This window comes from Thunnus maccoyii, chromosome 10 (genome assembly GCF_910596095.1).
Source record: "Thunnus maccoyii chromosome 10, fThuMac1.1, whole genome shotgun sequence".
NCBI classification, from domain to species: domain Eukaryota; kingdom Metazoa; phylum Chordata; class Actinopteri; order Scombriformes; family Scombridae; genus Thunnus; species Thunnus maccoyii.
Genome location: NC_056542.1, coordinates 22,946,802 through 22,968,968, shown reverse-complemented (window position 1 = coordinate 22,968,968; position 22,167 = coordinate 22,946,802). Strand labels below are relative to the sequence as shown.

At 39.1% G+C, this 22,167-nt stretch overlaps 1 protein-coding gene across 1 annotated transcript in view; it reads right to left on the bottom strand.

The window, feature by feature from the left end:
* The window catches only part of adcy2a (adenylate cyclase 2a), a 66,509-nt gene extending 45,067 nt beyond the window's left edge, over window positions 1–21,442 (bottom strand). The window contains exons 1-2 of the mRNA XM_042423135.1: window positions 20,778–21,442; window positions 16,254–16,451 (exon numbers count right to left, since the gene is read on the bottom strand). Of these exons, the coding sequence (XP_042279069.1) occupies window positions 16,254–16,451; window positions 20,778–21,326 (747 nt within the window). The 5' untranslated portion in view covers window positions 21,327–21,442. The remainder of the gene's footprint in view (window positions 1–16,253; window positions 16,452–20,777) is intronic.
* Between the last annotated feature and the right edge of the window lie 725 nt (window positions 21,443–22,167).

Here is a 22,167-nt window from a genome sequence, read left to right as displayed (position 1 = left end):
TTCATCTGATAATTTGCTCTTGTAAAAAGAATGTGATTTTAGCAACTTAGTGAAAAAGCACAATTTGTTTTGTTAAATACCAAAATGCTGTAAGTATGTATACAACCCTGCAATACAACAGACATTGTTTTTCACCTACATGCTTACAGTACAAGCAAAGGTTTACCACGGCTTTAAAAAATTTGTACCACATCAAGAGGAAAATGTATTAATTATATAAAAACAAAATAGCAGTCATCATCATCGTCATCCATTGTCCTCAAAATCATTAACATGTTGACATATTCTTTTGTATAAGTTAAGATCACAGACATTCAATGCACTATTGATCATTGTGAAATTTATATATGGCATCATTCAAACTGAATCACATGCATCATGGAGGTGGATGACAATAACTGGCCAACACAGTATGATCTTTTCATAAAATGCTAGTAACAGCTTAATACATTGACAACCTAATACATCACTCTCAGGGGTGCAGCCAGGGAATTTGGACCCAATGAAAAGATATCACATTGCGCCCCATCAACCCACCACAGGCCACTACAACCCCACACAACTGCTGTAACCACACTCCCAGAACCCAATTGACCCATTCAAAGCTTTAAATAGCCCTACCTTTGCAGGCTTGCAACTCTCTTGTGGTCCAATACTTACTGTGCAATATTTACTGACACTGAGCTATGAAAATATAAAACTGTGCAGACATGCATGCAACATTCTGCATATGGTGGAATTCACTATTTGATGCAAGACTGATGCCCTCTAGAAGAAAGATGCAAATGCCATCTTTTACAGCCTAAATGTCATTTTAATGGTAAAATTCTTGGATGGAAAATTCTCTTAACATTAATGAATAACTTAAAATAAATATAACTGAAATATATATTAACCTCTTCAATTAAAATAAATTAACATTATCATCTTTAGAATGATATATCAAACAAAAGAATAAAATCAGCAGCAGATTTTTGCACTAAGTACACTACCAATTCTTATCATTGAAAAGGATTTAATCGTTTTTCTTTTTGCAATTACACCAACTGACATGTCATTCAACACAATGCCGCTTGCCTTCTTCTTCAGCTGGGAGTAGGGCTACATTTGAAGTGTTGCCACGGGTTGAATTTTTTGTCCACTAGTTGGGTAGACCTATTCTGCATGTAAATGACTTGACTTGACTTGACTAACTTGAATAATATCTATGAATAAAAATCCATATTTTAAATGAAATAATTTATTTATACCCAAATCCTACCAAACTGACTCTAGATCAGCACTTACTCACACGCCAACACGCCACCCAGGTACACACACAAACACAATGTGCTGTAGTGCTCTCCGTTGCCTGGCACCTGCCTCTCAATCCCAACTCTGGAAAAATGCTTTTAATGCTGGCGCACTAAACATTTATGGTGTTGCCTTGTAGATATTATAATACATTTGGCAACGACAGCAATGCTGTTGGACTTTAAAAGCAGCGTATATTGTTTGGCAGAGGCATATTTTGAGTTCTGGTATTTGGCTGGTTTTTGGGCTGGTTTTGATTGTCCATTGTGCTGGTTTTGTTACACAGACCTGACAACCCTGGAGTAGGGCTGGTTCATTGGTAGAGGGATGGGGGATGGGGAGACAGGGCTGCTGAGCCTGAAGCTGCATCTGTTGGGCCTGGCACCAGGCAGTGGCAGGGAGAACTGATTTAATATGAATAGCTTGCTAAAATTTGTCTGCATTGATTAAATGTCGGCTAAAAGAGGAGCGAAATGTAAATACTCAGAATTTTCTGTGAAGATATTAAGCAACTAATTTTAGGGGAGAAAAAGTAACCTCTTTCACTATGGACTAAGCTAACAGGTTAAATTCCATCATGCTCAGGGGCTCCGTATGGGGGAGGGAGGGGTGAGGGCTGACTGACAGGGGCCCTAAAAAATTATTAGAATGTTAGGTAAAATATTTTCAATATTAAATTATTAACCTATCATCATTAATAGAATATTTTATTTACTATGTACTAATAAAACTGATGTTTTCTTTTTCTTTTCTTGTATTTGGCAAAAAGTAAAAATCCAGGGAGCCTCTTTACACATTCTAAATATTAATACTGGCATTTAGATGAGTAAATCACAATTAACAATGTCATAGGGCTTGGAAACCTACAATGAAGGGTACATTTTTGGTGGTACAGTTGTTACACAGTTACAACAACACAGATTGAAATAAACATTGCTTTTTAAAGTAAAAATAACATTGACATGTGTATAATGCAAATAACCTTACTGTAAAAGCATGACATTTTATATGCACACTTCATGAGCGCCGAAGAAGAAAGTCAAGGCTATTCTGCAGGAAAAAACCCCAAAAAACATTCTATTGAAATGCATAATATTTTCAAATAATGCATGCCACTCAAGCTTGTTCCAATTACTGACACTCACAATATCACCATCTGTGACTAACCGAAACAAAGGTATGTGAATAATTTCCATGCCTAGATGAGCAGCGGTAGTAGTAATGGTTGCTGCTATTATTTCCTGCCTACCTGTCTTTACAGAGCAGGAAACAATGTCAAATTGCTTATTAAAACAAAGACCTTGTGGTAACAACCATGGGACCAGCCAAGGTACCAGTGACCTTGTTATTGTGGCAGTCGGTTTCAAAAGCTTTTTTTAATTTAATGCAATATGTGTAATACAGAAATATGTACTGTGGTCTAAATGTATTATCTGAAAAAGAAGTGACAAGCAGCAAGCTGTTTTCAAGTGCTGAGATACCCTATAGTATTGTCATTACTTATTCCCTGACACAAAAGGTCGCAATCACAAAAGGTTGCAAATAATTTCCAGAAACACATTTCTGTACAAAATAGTAATTGCACAAAGTATCACTACTGCATGAGAGATACAGTTCGAGAGCAGAATCCAGATCTATGTAGGTTATGCCTCCGACATAGATCCTATATTTTCTTCATGCTTCCTAAATTGACTTAAGTCCTCATGGCAATCAGGGGTGAGGATGTAAAAGCTTTAAGCTCATTGAGGACTGAGGAAGCTACCAATTGTGACTCAGAAGAACAGAGCTTAGTCAATACAGAGTTGTAGAGACAGACAGAAGGTCAACGAGAAGGTTATCTAAACACATATTATAACCTGGACCTTTATAAAGGGAGCCCATGACTCATCATAAGTGTCTTTAATAACAAGGATAAATATGTCTAACATTTATATGCCAAAAAAGTCTGACACAGTTACTGTATGAGACTATATGAGGACAGGTCTCTATTTTCAGTCAGATAATGACAAAATAGTAAAATGTATCCAAATACTGTATTCTTACATAATTTAATTCATAACATATACATATAGACTGTCCTAGGGGACATCAAGGATTTGACAGGTTTTTAATTTGTGGCCCATGAAGTGTATAATTTGTTTCCTGCTCACAAGAAAGGAATGGCTAGCTTGGTTATTCACCTGTAATGGCTTTTTTCATTGCCAGGTCTATGCCTCATTCTCTCTGTGGAACACCACTATTGATGAGACAGCCTGCAATTATAAAAGCCAACAACTTGACAAGAGGAGTGACCTCTGATGTCCCCTGACCCTGCATAATGGTACACAATGATTAACCAACACACAGGATCCAGCCATATGGTGTCAACTTGAATATTTGACCATAGTAGTTATGCCTGTCCAGGAGTGTCCAAGACACAACATGAATAAACCCCATCTTCCCCAAGTCCCAAGCAGCCACAGAGACAAAAGGCTCAATATAAAGAGAGTGGGTTTATTTAATTAAATAATGCACATAGAGCTTCAGGGTGAACAAAGGCCAACATAAACAAAACAAATCTAACTGGGAAGTAATCAATATAACCTCACGAAAACAAGAACAAAATGACAACAACTTACATCCCTTACTAACATAAACATGAGGAAATAAGGTTAACAGAACTGGCAGCCCACCCCTATTAAGTCCAGAAGAAGGGAACAAAACCATGATCAAACAACATCAGGGTAAGAAGTGTGTCTGGTTGGGAGAGGAGGGAGATAGGACATGCCCATGCGCTGCTACGATGCCATCTTGGCTCTTTATATAGCAGACTTCCACTTGAAGCAGCCAATCACCTGCCAGAGCTGGAAGATGATCCACCAATCACCTCCTTGTCCCCACAGACACACACACCCACACCTGATACATAGACACATCCAGTCTGCTGAAGTAGAGAAGAATTAAACATACCCCTATGATGTTCAATTCAAGTGAAATTTAGGAAGATCTGGACAAAGCATCAGCAATTACATTTTCTGTTCCTTTCTTATAATGAATCTGCAGGTTAAAATCCTGCAGAAAGAGGGACCAGCACAAAAGCCTTTGGTTAGAATTGCACATGTTATGGCTCAATAATGACCGCCAAACTATATAGTCTGTCAGCCCAACCTTTGCAACATCTGTCTCTTTTTCACAATCAGTGAGGTTATCTTTCTATATCTGCAGTCTGACATTTCAATTTCCCCTCTTTTTAAACTGTTTACATGACCGCATAAAGCAAGCGTAATAATCTCGTTTGCGTGACAGAAAATATTATTTTGATTATCCAGAGAAAACCAAACAGGGGTGGTGCAAAAGATTTAGTCCAACACAAATGGCACTACACTTGCATTCGTGCCTCTGCAAGCTTTGCACTTTCAAAAATGGCCAATATAAATCCTTCAGAGCTAGTTTAGTAAGCCATTACCCATAGGTGACCAAGGTACTCACTGTTGAGACGATGGAGGACAAACTAAAAGAACATTATGAAAGAACATTTGTGTTACAGTGGACTATAACTCTGAAAAGAAAAGAAGAAAAGTAAACATAAAGTTTCATTTATTTGGACTCTTCCTGTGTGTTCCTGTGCCTTGGTCTCTGTAGAACTGCAGTTGCATTAACAAAACCCAGAAAATAACTCTCTAATCTCTCTGTAGCACTGCCTGACCAAGCCTTAATTGGGCACAGTTTTATTTCATTTTTAACAATGGCACAGTTCAATAATGCTGGCGACAGGAGTTAGGATCCCAAAGGTAAACATAAGGACAGAGTTGAAAAGTTTTTGAGGCAGTTTACTTAGAAGGTGTTGGTGAGTTTAATGTAGGCAAAAATGACAGGAATCTGGCAAATAAGGAGGGTGAACAGTCTATTTAGAGTATGGGGCTAATGGCTAATCTAAAAACAGCTGGGGAGAGGTCTGTCAGGTGATTAGCAGAGGTGAGAAAACTGAACAAGGGTGACAAGTAAAAAGGTAAGGAATGAAAGAGTCCTGACAGTGGCAAGAGACAGTGCAGACAGTGTTGCTTGCAGTATTCCTGATTATGGGTAAACATAGCTGTAAATTAGTAGAGTGACTGGTGTTTTGCATTATGGGGAATGTTATTAGAGAAGCTGCAAAAAGCCAGCTCCTTGTTTTTACTTCATGTATACACTTGTCAAATCATTGCAGAAGCAGAAATGTTCTAAAACAGAATAATTCTCTGTAAAAACTTAAAATATACAGATGCAAGTGCACAATCACAACCAATGCAATGGGCATCAACTCAGTAAGCTAATAGACTTTTTTAAATTCTGTAATAAACTGTAAGAATCTGTTTAACAATTCAGTGGATGTGAACCTACAAGCAACAGATTGTTCAGAATTAAGCAAAATGTTATTTATTCCCTTGAAGAGGAATAAGAGAGCATTAACTTAATTCCCAATACAAAAGAGAGCTGCTAATTGCTGCAAAATATCATCTAGCAGGGCAACATAATTTGCTTAGAGTCCAGAATGCCTTTTTTCTAAATTAATGCTCTGAAATGAAATCCAATGCCGCTAACTGAATCATGAAACTGTACTGAGGATAATGGAAGGGCTGCGGGGAGAAAGACACCTGCTGAGTTCTCTTGCATACTTTGACTTGATGTGGTAATAAAACTACGAGGTGCTTCCTTCAGTGTGGTTAAGGCAAATGCATAAGAAAACTCTGACAATTAAGTGGACAAGGCTTTATTGTGATCCATCATGGTACAGTCAACTCTACTCCTGCAACATGAATCAATTCCTTGATAATGACAGTGAGGAGGGTTCATAAAACAAATTATAGAGATGGAGTGTCAGATTACATCAGGCTTTTAGTCTACAGTCTGTGGCAGAGATTAGTTTAAAGGCTAGATTTATAACATGAGCATATGCTGTGTGTGTCAGTCTGCGATTTAACCCTAAAAAAGCCAGACTACTCTTTTCATTTCTTGTTATAGAAACACTAAATCCGAGTCTTAGTAAAAAGTCAGACTTATTGATTTACTGTGAAGATGCAAAATGAAATGCAATAGAAAGGAAACATTCAGCTAAAGTGCTTGGTTTGTAATTTCCACAATCAGTCTAGGCAGGATGGCCTTGCTCCCTGAGAAAAATTAAAGTATTTAGCACAAAACATCATTTTTCATTTTACTAGAATAAAGCCTCTCATGTGATTAAATAAAATAGTGCAATTACTCCTCCTCTTTACATGTTGTCCTGCATCTCTCTCTGAGTTTGTCTCTCAGAGCTGATCTCTGCCTCCCTCACTTGTGTCTTTTCTAGCAGTAGTTCCTGTAATTTCGCCATCTACCCTCTTTTTTACCATTCCAACCTGGCAAGCCTCCTCTAACACCCCATTCCCCACCTCTCCTGTCCGAAATTCTGATGATGCTGGCTGTATACTCACAAAAGACTGTTTGTGTGTGTGTGTGTGAGAGACAGAGAGGGATCGAGAAAGACGAAGAGAAGGAATTGAGGAGATGATGCAGGGTCCAGACATCTCTAAGTGAGGGTAGAGGCTGGACCACACAGATAAGCCCCTCTCCCCACCGTCAGCAAACAGAGAGGGCTTTGTGGGGAGAGGATAAGCATCCAATTGATTTCTGGTTGGAAAATGAAGAGTGTACTGTATACAAACTAACTCTGGGAGAGTGAGCTCAACACAGCTGAAGGAATATTTGGAGTCACGGTGCTATTTCTTTTACCTGACAGTGTGCTGTACTGACAGTGCAATTTGTAATGTAACCATCTCTTCTGCTTGTACTGTCTCACTGTCTCTCCCTGATAATGTCAACACAAATAATATAGTTTTTTTGACAGATGACTATGTCCTCTATGTGGGGAAGCTTCTTCATGCCAGTCGAGTTAAAAAAAAAAAAAAACAACATATGGAGGACAACAGGAAAATCATAAGTGCCCTCTGGACTCAAGCAGTTTAGATAAGATACACAAGTCATGTTATTTCCTGCAGTGAAGAAGTCCAGGTAGCTTGTTAGCATGCAGGAGCTTGGTGGAAGCTGATATGCAGTGACATAAATAGAAGGGAGGGGGGTACTTCCAATAGAATGATGCTGCAGTAAAATTTGAGTTTGGCTAAATAGGAGGTCATCAGACAGTTTGTCAACTACTTTTTTAGCCACAGTTTCTCACCCTGTGCAAAGAACAGTAGAAACTTTAATGTAAAAACAGATGCAAAAGACAGCCATCATCAAGAATGCAGAGTAGCCCATCTAGTGCTGTGAATTTCAACAGTGTTACAGAGGAAAAGGACAAGATGTAGACAGAGATTATTAGAGCAGCACTGAGCCCCGACATCACACTACTGTACATATCATCAACCTCACTTTAAGACATAAAAAAATGCCCACTTGTCAGCAGATTTTAAATGTAATAAAAATTGTATTACCTACATGTGTATTTTTGGTGTCCTTTCAGATCTCCATGAATGACTGAATGGTTGTCACTGTGAGCTGCCACTGTGATTTAATCTGTAGACAAGAACACTGGACACTTTGACCTTTTAGCTTCGTCCTTCTATACCACTTCACTGTCACTACACCAATTACAGTGTAATCTACACTTTAATATCTACTTGTGTTGTGATTTCCTAACTGTAGCACTGTCCCCATAGTGTCTCAGTGCTATTCCTCTTTCATATCATTGCCTTCCTCTTCCTCTCTGCCACCCTCCAACTGCAACTCCTTTTCCACCCTATGACATGATAACTCACTTGACACGTTACAGACATCCAACATTATGTTATATTTTGCAAGATAATTTACATATTATTCCACATTATTTACTCATATACAATTTACTGATTTGTTGCATTTCAATGGAAGGGAAGCAATTTGGTTAAACAGATGTTTTGTGTGCTTTCGTGGACTACACTGGATTACATTCATTAACAGTGACAGTTAGAAGTCCCTGTATTCCTGGAAATACAAGGACCCAAAACACAAAACAATTTTGTACTTGTACAAACAAAACGTTTTTTTATAACTACATTAAAATAAAAAAAACAGCTCAAGCTAATTGAAAGGTGAAATAAGGCCAGCGCTGCTAGACAACGTTTGAGATACAATGTGACAAATTGAGAAACTGGCTATTCTGCAGAAAACCTCATTCATCCTCAGTCATCAGTGATTCAGTAAACTGCATCGTTATACAAAATAATGAGCTGCACAAATACTAAATGAGATTTTAAAGTAACACTGACTTGACTTTCCATTAGATGTCTGGTAGTCTACAGAAAAAGATGCATGGTACCAGAAAATAATACTTGTGTAGTTGTCGCACAATCGTACTGTGGTGAATAAAATTAAAATTGGATACAATGTAGAGTCTGCAGGAAGCATGATAATCACACCCGCATAGCAACCTCTATCATAAATGAAAGATGAACCTTTCAACACATCTTAAGAATCTCAACACTTCCTCTCTAATTTTCTTCCATCAAGTTTGTCATTATCATTCCTCTGTGCTCCTGTCTTTATGTAGCACAGAAACTCTACATAGCTACTATTGCCAGTTTAGGAGAAATCATTCATTTGAAGAGCCCTTGATGGGCATCTCAACATCGATTTCAAGCAATTTTCATCACTTTGTGTTCTATCAAATTCTGTCTCTATGTAACCTGCTGTCAATAAAGGTTACCACTGCCATCTGCTTTTTATGGCATTAGTGCCCAGTCACACCACAAAATGGCACAGCAAATTTTATTCACATGCCCCTACAGGATAGGTGGTTAACTGGATGTTAAACAGTTAGGGTAATTCAAGGGAAAATATTTGTACCTTTCACTCCTGTCTCGTGAAAACCATACCACTTCTATTTTATGGAGCAATTTATACTCAGTCAGAGCAGGATTAAATAAGACCACAGATAGATGGAGAGACTGATAGATCAAGTAAAGGGAAATTGCAGTGCCACAGCACAATTACAGCAGCCACTTCACACAAATCACAATTAAAAGACCAAATTATACACAATAGACTAAATAAAATATAAAATACAATAAAATTAAAAAACCTCACAATAGAGACTAAACATAGGACTCTAATATGTATTGAATATACAGTATACAATGATAATATACTGTAACATACTGTACATTAGTGCAAGTCAGGTGGATATTACTAAAAGCTATACACTAAGGTGAATTGTCAATGAATATAAACAGAATTAACTGTATAATGTATATATGTATAATATATTAATTATTTACACTGACACTGGTTATCTTGAGGGTCTGAAGTACAAAAAAGAAACAGTCAGGATTGGAAGGATTAACAGCAAATGAAATCAGTCATATAAGATGTGTGATGAATAAATGTAATAAATGTCCAGGTGAGCTGTGTGTCTTTGTTATGTGAGGGAGTGAGGTGAGACTTCACTGCCAGAGGAGTCCCCTGTCTCGACACAGATGAGACTCGTTGAACAGAGTAATGGCAGCTGGCAAGAATAACCTCATGTTGCGTTCTTTGTCACAGCAAGATGGAACAAGTCTCTTGCTGAAAGCGCTACGCTGTTTGAACAGTAGGTTGTGGGGGAGATGAGAGACATTGTCCATGATGTTTAAGTTAGTGCAGAGTCCTCCTCTCCACAACCAACTTTAAGAGCTCAAGAGAGGTCCCCCAGCACAGAACCAGTCTTCCAACTCAGTTTGTTTGTGTCACTGTCTCTGAAGCTGTCCAGCAGAGTACAGCAAAGAATATTGCGTTTGCCACAAGAGACTGGGAAAAGATGTGCAATATTTTGCTGCACACATGTCCCTTCATGTAGACAACCTCTGTGTTGCACTTCTAGTCCAGTCTGTTGTCAAGGTGGTAACCCTCCACCACCTCCACCTCCAAGGATGGAAATTTGGTTTGTTTTTGTCCTCTTCTTTCTGAAATCCACCACCATCTTCTTGTTCTTGGCCTCATTTAAGAGTAGGTGGTTGCTCCCACACAACTCCACAACACAGTCCACCCAGGTGTCTGAGATCTGAAAACTTCTGCAGACAGACTTGTACTGAAAGTTGGAAGTGTACAGAGTGAAAAGAAAAGGGGATAGGATGGTCCGCTGCAGTGCTCCTGGGCTGCTCACAATCTGTTAAGACACACAGCCCCTTAGTGAACAGTGAGAAGGTTGTGGAGGCGTCTATCTGCATCCTCTAGAGCTACTCTCTCAGCAGCAGGGGCTGGATTGTGTTCAAGTGGTGGCTGTGTACTAGAGCAAGACAAATTGCTCCTGATGGTTACGCCAGCCCCTTGCCTGGTAGCCGTTGGGGTGTGTATGTGTGTGTGTGTGTGTGTGTGTGTGTGTGTGTGTGTGCATATGAATGAGAGGCAAAATTGTAAAGTGCTATTTGAAGGCATTGGAGAAATCACAGTGCTGCCCTGCTTGTCCGGATGAGAATATGCTTGCTGTAGCAGGTAGATGATGGCTTTGTCAACCACAACCTGAGGGTGGTAGGTGAACAGCAGAGGGTCAAGAGACGTGCTCACTTGAGGTCTGAGGTAAGCGACAACAATCACTTGACACACAAGACTCACAGTGATCAGTTTAATGTCCGGGGTAACACAGTAGCTGTCTGTCTGCAGTCTCTGTCAGACTGAAGAGTCTGAAAGTTGGTGACGGTGAGTTCTGAATATGTTCCTACAGCCATTTTCCTGTGAAACACATAATGCTGCGTTCCCAATGTCTCCGCTGGGTCTTGGTCAGCATACCGCGGTTGTCCATTTTATTCAGCAGGGACTTCACATTTCCCATCATGATGGAAAGAAGAAATGGCTTGTACTTTCTCCTCCTTGCTCTCGTTTGGCTCCTGCCCTGTGTGCTTGGCATTTTCAACTTTTCTAGGATTTTGGGGCCTAACTCCAAGGAGTAATGGAGGTTTAGAGACTATGATCAGCTGTTCAGGGAAAGAAAGGATACTCCTGCAGTGCTGTTGGCAAGAAGAAAAAAGTACAAAAACACAAAGACTTTAACAGGAGCTGCTGCAACAGGCTGCCTAGAGTGGCTCCACCTTGTGTCTGGATGGTGTGACAAAGCTGATATTATAGCCTCTTCCATTTTGGACTTCCCATTTCAAAACAGCACAATATGTCAGCAGCACAAATTTGCACTTCAAAGTTATCCAAAGCTGAACTCAACACTAAAAACACCACACCAAAATCATTTCCTTCCTATAGAATTGCTACGCTGATTCACTCAGCGTAGCAATTCTATAGAAAGGAAATGATTTTGGTCTGAAATAGATTATCCCTTAGATTAGTCACTTGTTCAATAATCTGTTGCATAGCAAGTACTGTCATGACTACACACTTGTCTGTAAGTGTGTGCAAGTGTACATGTTTGTGTGTGTTAGAGCATAAAATTTACAACAGGGAAGGAGGGAAGCAAGAAATTTCATACTCAGTGTTTCTAGTACATTCCAGTAAAATTATACACTTCAACTAAACCACAAACCACTGTATATCAGCATGAAGGCAATAAGAAAGATACACTCAGATACAAAGAAATCTTTAGATCTAAACATCATCTATGTATTCATGGCTCCATCTCTCTCTGTATGTCTCATTTTTCTTTTGCTCTCTCCACTTGCTATATTTCAAACCACTTTTTTTCAATTACTGTACATGCTGATATCTTAGCAACTTATTCTCAAGCCCTTTCGTTATCACTATTTTTTTTTTTAAATATATGTTATATTTTATTATATATATATTTTGTTTTGTCACTCTGGTCAGCAACATTTTTATCCGCTGACTAGCAACAGCAACACTGTATGAAAGACATGGGACAAAAGCCATCATCCCTAATGAGCTTAGAGCTATACATGACAGGTAAGGCAGTGGGAGAGCATGAAGCCCTCCCTCTAATCACTCTTTCATTCCCCTACCTCTCATAGCGACCTCCTCTCTACAGCACTGAAAGCATTTAATTAACTGACTTTTACTTTGCCTCCCTCCATTTTTTTTCTGGAGCAGACATCCACTTAGCAACTGCACAGTAACACCAGGGTGACCACAGATTCAAAGACTTGGTTATTAATCTAATTGTCTAATAAGCAAATGCTCAGCATGCTCCACGTCCTGGATTACAAGGGGAAGAACTTAAAAAAGCAAGGAGGGCAATGTCTTCAAAATTTAGTCCAGGTTGAGATCCAGAATGGTCTTTGGATTTAATTATGTTGGATCTCCACATGTCAAAAATCTTGTCATACATTTTATGCAAACTATGAAGTATAAAACACATAAATCTAATCAACCAAATTAAATCAATTAAAGCATTCACATGGTTAGCAGTGACCTAATTCCCCCGCAAAAATGAGTTTACAGTTGGGTTGATCATGTGGTTAAGTATCTCTGTAGCTGACAGCTTTAGTGCTAAGTGTTAAATGCATCATCAAAATGATCCCTTTTCTGTCCCTTCTCATATTCAGCTGGAATCCTGGAATCATTTTTTATTGCCCATTTCTTTTAAAAAGTCATCATCTTAAATCAAATCACATCAAAATTCTTTAACCATGTCAACTTCCAGGGATCATCATCAACAACACACCTGACACTTTGTGTCCGTTTCAAAAATACAAATCTTTAAGTGGTAAGATTAGCTTAAAGTGAATGGCAGCTCATTAGTATAATGACTTCTTGATAGGATTTGATGGTTTACAGATCAGTCTATATCTTCAGACTGGGTTTGTCCACATCATAGCTGAGAATTACACTTAAATATAATTTAGTTGTTTTGTTAAAACAAAGGAACAGCTCTAGCCAACCAGCTAATGGTGATTGGTAATCATAAGGCATAAAGTCAAAATATAAATTAAAGGTACTTTAAAGTGTAATCATAAGATATTTTGGGAAATGAGGCCCTCCCCTCTTAGTCTGAGCGACAAGAAGAACTCCTCTAGTATGGTGACCAGCGTGTCTCAAGGAAGGCCTAAAAATACCCATGCAGGCTAATAGAATGCTAATACTCTTTTTCATTTTGCCTGGGTTATTGGCAAACAGCTAATATATATTATTCAAAGCTTTTTCATTAGTGACTGCACAAGCAGATGTGACTCACATTCATTTCACTAATACTTAATACTTAATTTCCTTAAGCTATAATATGGCATCAAGCCCCTAAAAACACAAACAGAATGCAGTGCCAGTCAACAATAATGTCTCTCCAGATAAGTGTTAATTAACATGGCTAAGATGCAGCAGTCAGAGAGCAGTAATTGCATAATGGTCTGACATTTTCTGTGAGCAGAAGAAAGGAATGAATAGAGTGGGGTGTGAATCAGTGCATCTTTAGATACCTCTTTGTGATAGACGAATCCACACTAGACATTCGTCTTGCCAAGTACTGCTGAATGAGTACAGCTTTCACATCATGTTCAGTGAGGAAGCATATGGCTGCAGCAATGAAGATGCTGCTGTTTGTTTGTCTTGCCACATTTAGCTGCAGCTGTAATGTTGTTTCAGAATATTGTACAACATGCAGGTATATAATATATAACTTCTGGAAAAAGTCTGAGGTGCAAACAATACTCTCACTGCGTTAAAAAATGGCCTGTATTTTCATAACATTTTCAATATTCATTAAAAAATATATACATTTAATTACATGTCAGTCATTTCTCCTACACCATCTCAGACATAAAGGCTAAAGTTTAATGTATGCTTTACTTACACAATAAATTCTATCTCCTATGCTTATGCTGCAACACTCAAAAATAGTCCATATAGGTTTTATGGGCAAACTGGTGTCAGATGAGCAGCAGTTTTTATGCATACTGACTCAAATGCCATTGCGTGGTATTGAGAGAGCCACATGGGAAATAGTCAGCAAGCCCACAAAAGTGCCCTAAGAATCTTGATAAATGTTTGGACAAAAATTATCTATTGATTTACACAAGTTGATTTACAACAGTTTCACTCAACACACTTGCCAGGCCTCCTTTGTACCAGCTGATTGCAGCTGGTACAAAGGACAATGAGTGAGATTTGTTTCATAAACACATACTGTCCTCACACACTCTTTTGCTCTCTATGTACCATTAGCTGTATCCCTCTGTGAAGTGTAAAAATATAGCAAAACACCTCAAATCCACAAAAATCTCACAGCACTTTTGGGTATACAACATAAGGGTAAAAATTTCCACAGCAGCCACCATAAAGTATACGTCAGAGGTACTGTAGGTGAGTCAGGACAAAGTAATCTGCAACTGTAACAAAGCATATTGCAGCAAAAGAAGCAGTTCAGCAGTGAGCCATTAGACAACCTCTCATTCAGTCCTGCACATAGCCTAACCTAAAATGTCTACTTTGTGGTGTTTTCTTTATTCTTCCCCTTTCAATGCTTAATACAATGACTGCTATTTTAAACCCTTAGATCACAGATCAATCCTTTGCTCTTCTTTTCTGACAGCAAGATGATTCAATATAACAGCTTTTTCCATGACCAGCTACTGGGTAATTAATCAGTGACTAAATCAGATATTTACATCTTTTCTCATTTGTTTTCAATGTTGTGTAATCTGATTTTATGATGTATGGATGTGTTTGTTAAATAATTTCATAAGATTGAGAAGAAAGCACTTAATAAAGAAATGACATCTGAATGATGGCTGGTCAGGGTCTAGGAGAGTCAAGGACATTTCAACCGGTTTATAACAAGATTTGAAAGGAAGGTATTATATATATATATAATAGATGCTCCTGTTAGTTGAGGTAACCAGGAATTCTTTGAATGACATTTACAATGACAACCAATATTTTTCAATAAAATAAATACACGATTAATATTTTTAAAGACCATGACATTTAATGAAGACTTAATTGAGACTATCACATTGTTAGCTGTAGCTGTGGCTGGCCATCAAATCAAATCTAACAGAGGTCTAATATACTTAACTATGACGTTTTACTGTTCCAACAAAAATGTTTTTCTCTTTTAGTAACAGATGGCCAGACTTTAATAGTACAGTTTTGATCCTACTGATATCATTCACATATAATCTGTAGAGATTTTTAAGAAGAGTGCGTGTTACTTTACTAGCACTCACTGTGGCCACAGCACAAAGAAAAAGACAAGAAAACATGATGAAATGTCAGGCAGCATCGTGATCAATCCAAAACTTAAAAGACCTGTTTTAGAATGTAGGTCAGAAATCACAAGAGATGAAATGTAAGCTTAAGGAGATTTTTTTTTCCAGGCCATCTGAATCCCCAAGTCTTGTTTCACATTAATCCATGTTCATTATCTACACTCCACACCACAGATAGGGGATAGTCTACTCTCTAATCACAGACTTAAAAATCACATTTGGGCTGGGAAGCAGCTGTTTATATTTAGGTATTAGGTAGAAGCCGACTCGAGCAGAACAGAAAACGAGTGAATAAAAGCCAAGTGAAATCTCTAGACCCTCTTGCTACCAGATTTCATGCTGTTTTCTGGCAATCAGGGAAATGTCATATTTGTAGGACTTGTGAAAAAAATAAATATGTCTGGGGTTATCTGGCTGACTCTCACAAAATATGCCAAAACATTCATACAGATGTTCACTGAGAACGCCGCTGATTTAAGGAGAGAAAAGAGCAAGGAAATGAAAGAATAATAATGCATTCGCAACATACAAAATCAGCTGGCCTAGATTTCTGTCTTACCTCTTGTTGTTTATGTGCTTAGTTGCATTTGACCAATGTTTGGTTCGCTGAGATACTATGCAGCATTTCATTTTTCAGAGATATGTAGAATGATGTATTGTCCTAATGTACTGTATAGTCAAAGTCACCATTTACAATCTGTCATATTGTCCTTGCCTCAAGCTACTAAATCTCTTCCACTAAATTCTACTCCATGTAAAACAGCAGAAACACAGCAAAGAAAACAGAATGTACCACATTATTCTTCTACAACAAATAAATTCACCGCAAAATGCATCTCTTTGTCTTACCTGATCCCAGGGACAGACGATCCCGCCAGAAAACATAAAAAGGTAACCCATGGCAACCAAGCAGGCCCAGATGACCAGAGAGAAAACACGTAGAAGCTTCTTGAAGATGGACTCAATGCACACCAGTACAAACACAGCCAGGAAGATGGCCAACGCTGTGGGCACCGTGATTACAAAGGCCACATGGTCCTCAACGTTCTGGAAAAAGAATAACCAGGATAAAACAATAAAGAACATAAAATAGAACACATACAATGAGACACATGGGCAGACAGGCTAAGACTGTGGGAAAGAGATATGTAATTTATCATAAACAGGAGGGATAATTAATTAGAGGGAAAAATATGTTTGTCTGAGAGAAACAAATACATTAAAAAAAAGCAAATTCAGAAGACTGAGGCATCTTCAGGGAGCATGAAAGAGCCTGTGTTATAAAAAGCTGCTTCTCTAGCTCTGTCTTACCTCTTTAGAGTCCTGAAAATACAAACAGAATAAAACAGATTCTAATTTTCCTACTTTTATAAACAGAACAAGGTGCCACTGCTAAAGTACCCCTCATTACTAGATGTAATATGAGAAGGAAGTCAGTGAAACAAATGCCCCTTTGCTCTGCATGTCCTTCACTAGCTTTAATTTTCTATTTGAGCCACGAGAAATCGTGACTCAAAAGGAATGCCAACACACATAGTGAAATATAATATGACTACAAAATATGTAATATCTGTAAAGAACCACTAAATGCTTCAAAATGTCTCTTCTGAATCACCTGGATCAAATTCCTTCAGGTTTATGTAATAAAATAATGCTGTTTATATAACATATATATGCATACATAATTCCCAGCACCTTTCTCTTACTTATGGAATCATTGTTTGCTTTATATTGTCCTGTACCTGTTATATAGCAACATAGTCAATTTACATGTTTATATAGCCAACATTGCACACATGAATGGGCAATGCATATGTAGCGTAACTCTCTGGACTGCTTTGCCTGCCATCCTAGGAAAGAAAAAAGACAAGTCATCCTTTTCTTGTCTGAGAGGTTTTTTCTTGAGCTTACAGAGTACGCTGTGGCACTGCTCCTAGATGACTGAATTAAACTGATCATCCCCATAGATTTACATATTGGTAGGGATATGACTAAGAGAAAACAGAAAAAAGTCATGTAATCAAATTACTATAACACTGTGGCTCAATTTACGAGTTAGTAATCCATATCCTCTTTTCAAATTCAAAATTTTAAAAATACTATACATTGAGAAAACCTACAAAGTGAGGAAAAACCCTAAAAAGCCACCAGTATTAACCAGTAGCAAAAGTAAAGTCACATTCATAATGGATTTGATGCTGCCTTTCTGAAACACACTTAGATCTTAAAGTTGTAATAAAAATTTCAGGAGTTTCTTCAAGGTGGATGTAGGGGAATAGCACGGTGAAATGAGTTGTTTGTGCTGTCTGCCTTTGCATGGAAGCATGGATTCATCCCAGCACTCCTGTGTCATATTGTTACTGGATGGACGCTGATTCCTACTTTAAATTTAGCACCTTGTCAGGGCTAATTTGCTGACTTGCTCACTTAAGGACCTCACTGTTCAGTGAGTCTGTATCTCCATCCATCCATGAAGACAGAGCTTTATTTTATCTCACATAAATCTTTTCTATCCTCAAAAAAATAAGATAACTGTCACTGTCTAAATTACAGCACATAGGCCAAATCAAAGAATGAATTTTCAACTTTTCATGCATTATTTTTACTTGGGTTGTTAAAATTTACACATTCATGCAAGCTGTTCATTTCAAGTAGAAAAATGTGTTTTTATACACTGCAGTCAGTGCATATGTATTAGTTTTCTGATCATTCAGACACATTTTCATTCATTCCATCATTTTTTTCTGAAGTGGCCTAACCGTCTATCTGTTTTTCTGCCCATCTTTCTCTCTTTCCATGCTGCTCGTTAGATTTGTCCTCCTTCTCTCAGTCTCCTTCTACTTCTTTGCCCCCACCCCCACCTTCCCTCTGTCTCCTTCTCATGCATGCAGTCAATGCAGTGGGACAGGAGAGGATGTGTGTGGCTGCAGAGAGCCACAGAGAGTTTGTCTCGCCCAGAGCAGAGCTCCAAAACAGCAAAGGATTTAGGTCAGCCAGCTAGCAGGATGGAGGGATGATAGGATACAAATAAAAGAGAGGCAGACTATGAGGAGGTGAGAGATGACACAGGCATGGGGAGAAATAGAGGATGATGGAGGAAAAAAAAAAACAAGGGAGAAGCAAAAGCAATGCCTATCCATCATAGGGATAGAGTGAAAAAAAAAGAAGAAAGGATGTAGGGCAGATAGACTGAGCAGTAGCCTGACAGGAACAGACATTTACTGAGATGCTTGTTCATTCTGGGCCCAGAAAAACATTGTTACCAGAACTTGGTGATTTATATTTTAGTGTCTGGTTGTAGGAATATATTTTCCCCAAAACTAAAGATATCAAAGGATATTTTTAGCTCTGCAGCATCCATCTTTCTGAATCTACATTGATATTTGATGCTTTAGCTGCTGATTAACTTTACCTGTACACTTAACCACAGCTTTCACACAACTGCTTTGATTGACATCAGACAGAATTGTCAACACTTTATTTCCATCTTCAGTCTGACATTGCCTCCACTCTAACCGATTTCCGTAGGGGAGGGGGATTCGATTCGATCACTTCTAAACGCTCTGGCTGGTGGTGACATGGTGTATGACATGACGTATTGTGAGGTGGGCGGTGCTTGGTTTTGTCTGTTTTCAACATGGCAGCTGGGTCACAAACTTTCTAATATTACAGCTAAACAGTACAATAAAATAAGTTTCTGAAAACATCTGAGGCGATAAACAGGTGATGCAGTAACAGAATCTTGATTCATATTTGATCAGCACTGCCTAGTTTTACTCGTCCTTGGTTCCGGCGCACAGCTTGACAACGGTGTTGGTCCCGCCCGTGGTGCTGATTGGCTAATCATTAGTCCCTCCACAGCGCTCTTTGGATCATTTGCTTTTCAACAGAGAAACTGCTGTTTCATGTCATGATGCCACACCAGCAGAATAAGTCAACTCGATTCGGTGGAGCGGGCGGATTCAGGGGTCTGGACCCACGCAAACAAATGCTACCAGATGGATTGAATAATGAATTCATGATGAAAATATACATAACGTTATTCATTGGTACAAATACCAGCTGTGGCTAAGGTGATGAATCACAAAAATGATGAATGATGATTAACCGCTTAAATATCTCCCCTTGTGCAAGACAATAATAAAATCACTATTATAACAATTACCTGATTCTGCAGGAGCTTTTTAAAATACAATCAACTATCAGAGAAGTTGCCAGATTAAATATGATTGATTAAAAGACCGTTGTCTCCTCTAATTTTTTGATAAAGAATGTAATCAGTTCCCTAATTAGACATAAGTGATTGTGTTGATTGCATGGAAAAGCATTCTCTGGCTCTCCAACCACTGATGTTGCTTACCTCACCATCTGTTGGCTATATGTGATAGTGCATGTTGCAAATAACTTTCCCATGTGAGACAACTTTTTAATTGGGTTTTCATTGTGTTTTGTATGTTTAGATTCAATACGGTGCTCTGGTGACCTCTCTGATGTGCAGAGAGAGTGTGTGTGTGTGTGTGCGTGTGTAGACTCAGCAGAGACGAGAAATGGGAGAGGCTCTCTGCTAATGCAAAAATATGATAAGCTATAATAAGGTTATATTAGTACATCTTCGCATCCTCTAAAAATCAATCGTTAGATTATGTTAATACATCACACTGTTATCAAAACTTTTAGATGTATATAACTCAGGCAGGTTACTTTGGAGTGAAATTTTAACTTCAGTGTGTCTTCTTATTTCACAGAGTGCCTTGCCTTCACTGCACTGAGTTTTTCGGGTTTTTGGAGCGAAGATAACCCTGTCAAAATAGTGACAGAGGGAAACAGCTCTCCTTTCTGTAGTTCAGTCAACCATGAGCTCTGACAATAACTCAGCCCCTTATTCCCCCCTCACTTTTATCTCACCCTTCTCTTCACATTAGTGCTGCGATGAGGACCACATGCTGTGAGTGTGCATGTGTGTGCATATAGGTGTTGCACAAGCACAATGGTATGTGTGTGCACTAGTGTGTGTGCGTGTGTCTAGTCTATGAGGCTATGAGAAAGAGAGGAACTCATGTGTTGTGTTTGACAAGTGAGCAAACTGTGTGTGTGCTTATAGAATAGGTGAGAATCTGCAGTATGTGTGTGTGTGTGTGCACCCACGTGCCAAGATGTACCAGTCCACGCTGTTTACAGAGCTTACACTTGATATGGATTTCTTATACATACTGTCAGTGGAATTTACAGTTGTGTTACAGGGATGTAATTAACATATTATGCTGGTCCATCTGTTCATATGGTCCCGGATGTTTATTTGCACTTTTTAAATTTGCATAATGCATCTGTGTGTGTGTATGTGTGTATTGCGCATGTTGTGAATGAGCAGCTTACCAGTCCTGAAGCAAAGAACACAGCCAGTAGAGCCAGGCAGGCTCCCATCACTATGAGCAGCAGAAACACAATGAGAGGATGCTGCTGGCTCATACAGTAGTAGGACTCATACAGCCAGTCCGGAGACCTGTTCCTCCTCTCCTGACCTCGTCCTCCTCCTTTCTCCCCCTCACCAGACTCCCCTGTCCGGTCCAGGAGGTACCGTTTCCTCCTTATTGCCTCTTGCCACATGGATCTTGGAGCCGATAAGGGGGAAGAGGAGGGAGGGAAACCAGAGGAGGCGGAGGAGGTGGTCACGGCTGAGGTATTAGCAGTTTCCACCACAGATGAAGAGCAGTTGCTCTGTTCCACTCTCCTGCTGTTATTGTTCCTGTTGGGGACCCTGGTGTGAGAGCTCCTGATCTCCAGTGTATCCTTGGGTTCCTCCTCCACCTCCTCTCTTAAGTCCTTCAGGCGGAGACAACTGAAAGCTGAGGCTGTGTCTGAGTCAGAGGCAGTGTGCGCTGGCCGAAGAGGTGGCAGGAACGCACCGAGGGTAGAGCGCAGCATCCTCCTCTGCCTCCTCCTGCCAACATGTTGGAGCGGGAAATGAAGGGGAGCGCAGAGACTGAGTGCTCTTTAGAGTGAGAGAGAAAAGTGGGAGGGAAGTGAAGGGTAAGGGGAGGGAGAGGGGGGCTAAGGGGGAGGGGAGGAAGAAAAAGAAGGTGCAGCAGCAGCAATGGGGAGAGAAGAAAATAAAAGAAAAAGAGGAGAAATTACTCCACTGACATTAATGAAGTATGCAGTTAATAAAATATAATTAAAAAAAACTGAGAAACTGTGAAATGCAGGTTTAAAAAAAACTAGATAAACTGTTTGAGGTCTGTATTTGTCAGCTCAGTCTCAGAGATGATGATGATTTTCATAACTGGGATAACCTACTCCATGACACGCTTTTCTATCCTCCCCCACCCTTTCTCCCCGCACATTCAGACAGCAATTTGCCTAAATGCCAGATGTGTTCAAACAGCTCTCCCTAGTCGAAGGTGAACTGGTGGCAGATGCATAAAAATATAGGGTAAAAAGTAATTTTCCACCAGTAGAGGTCAGTTTAAAATAACTGAGGCAGTGGAATTTTCATGTGAAAAAGTCTGATCAAAACTACTTGATGTCATTTCATTTTGCTGCCTCAAATGTGTGTCATGAATGAGTGGTTTCTAACAGATGACTCTTCCGATCTTCTGTGTGAATAAGCAGCTCGGAGAGCAGAGTAATAAAAAAATGACATTGCCCAAATACTGTATGCACTCACCCGCAAAGACGCATGTGAACAGACCCCTGCACACACAGGGGCCAGCCAAAACATGATGAAAGTGCTGCTGGCCAAAGTGCTGCTTTGAATAAATGCTGC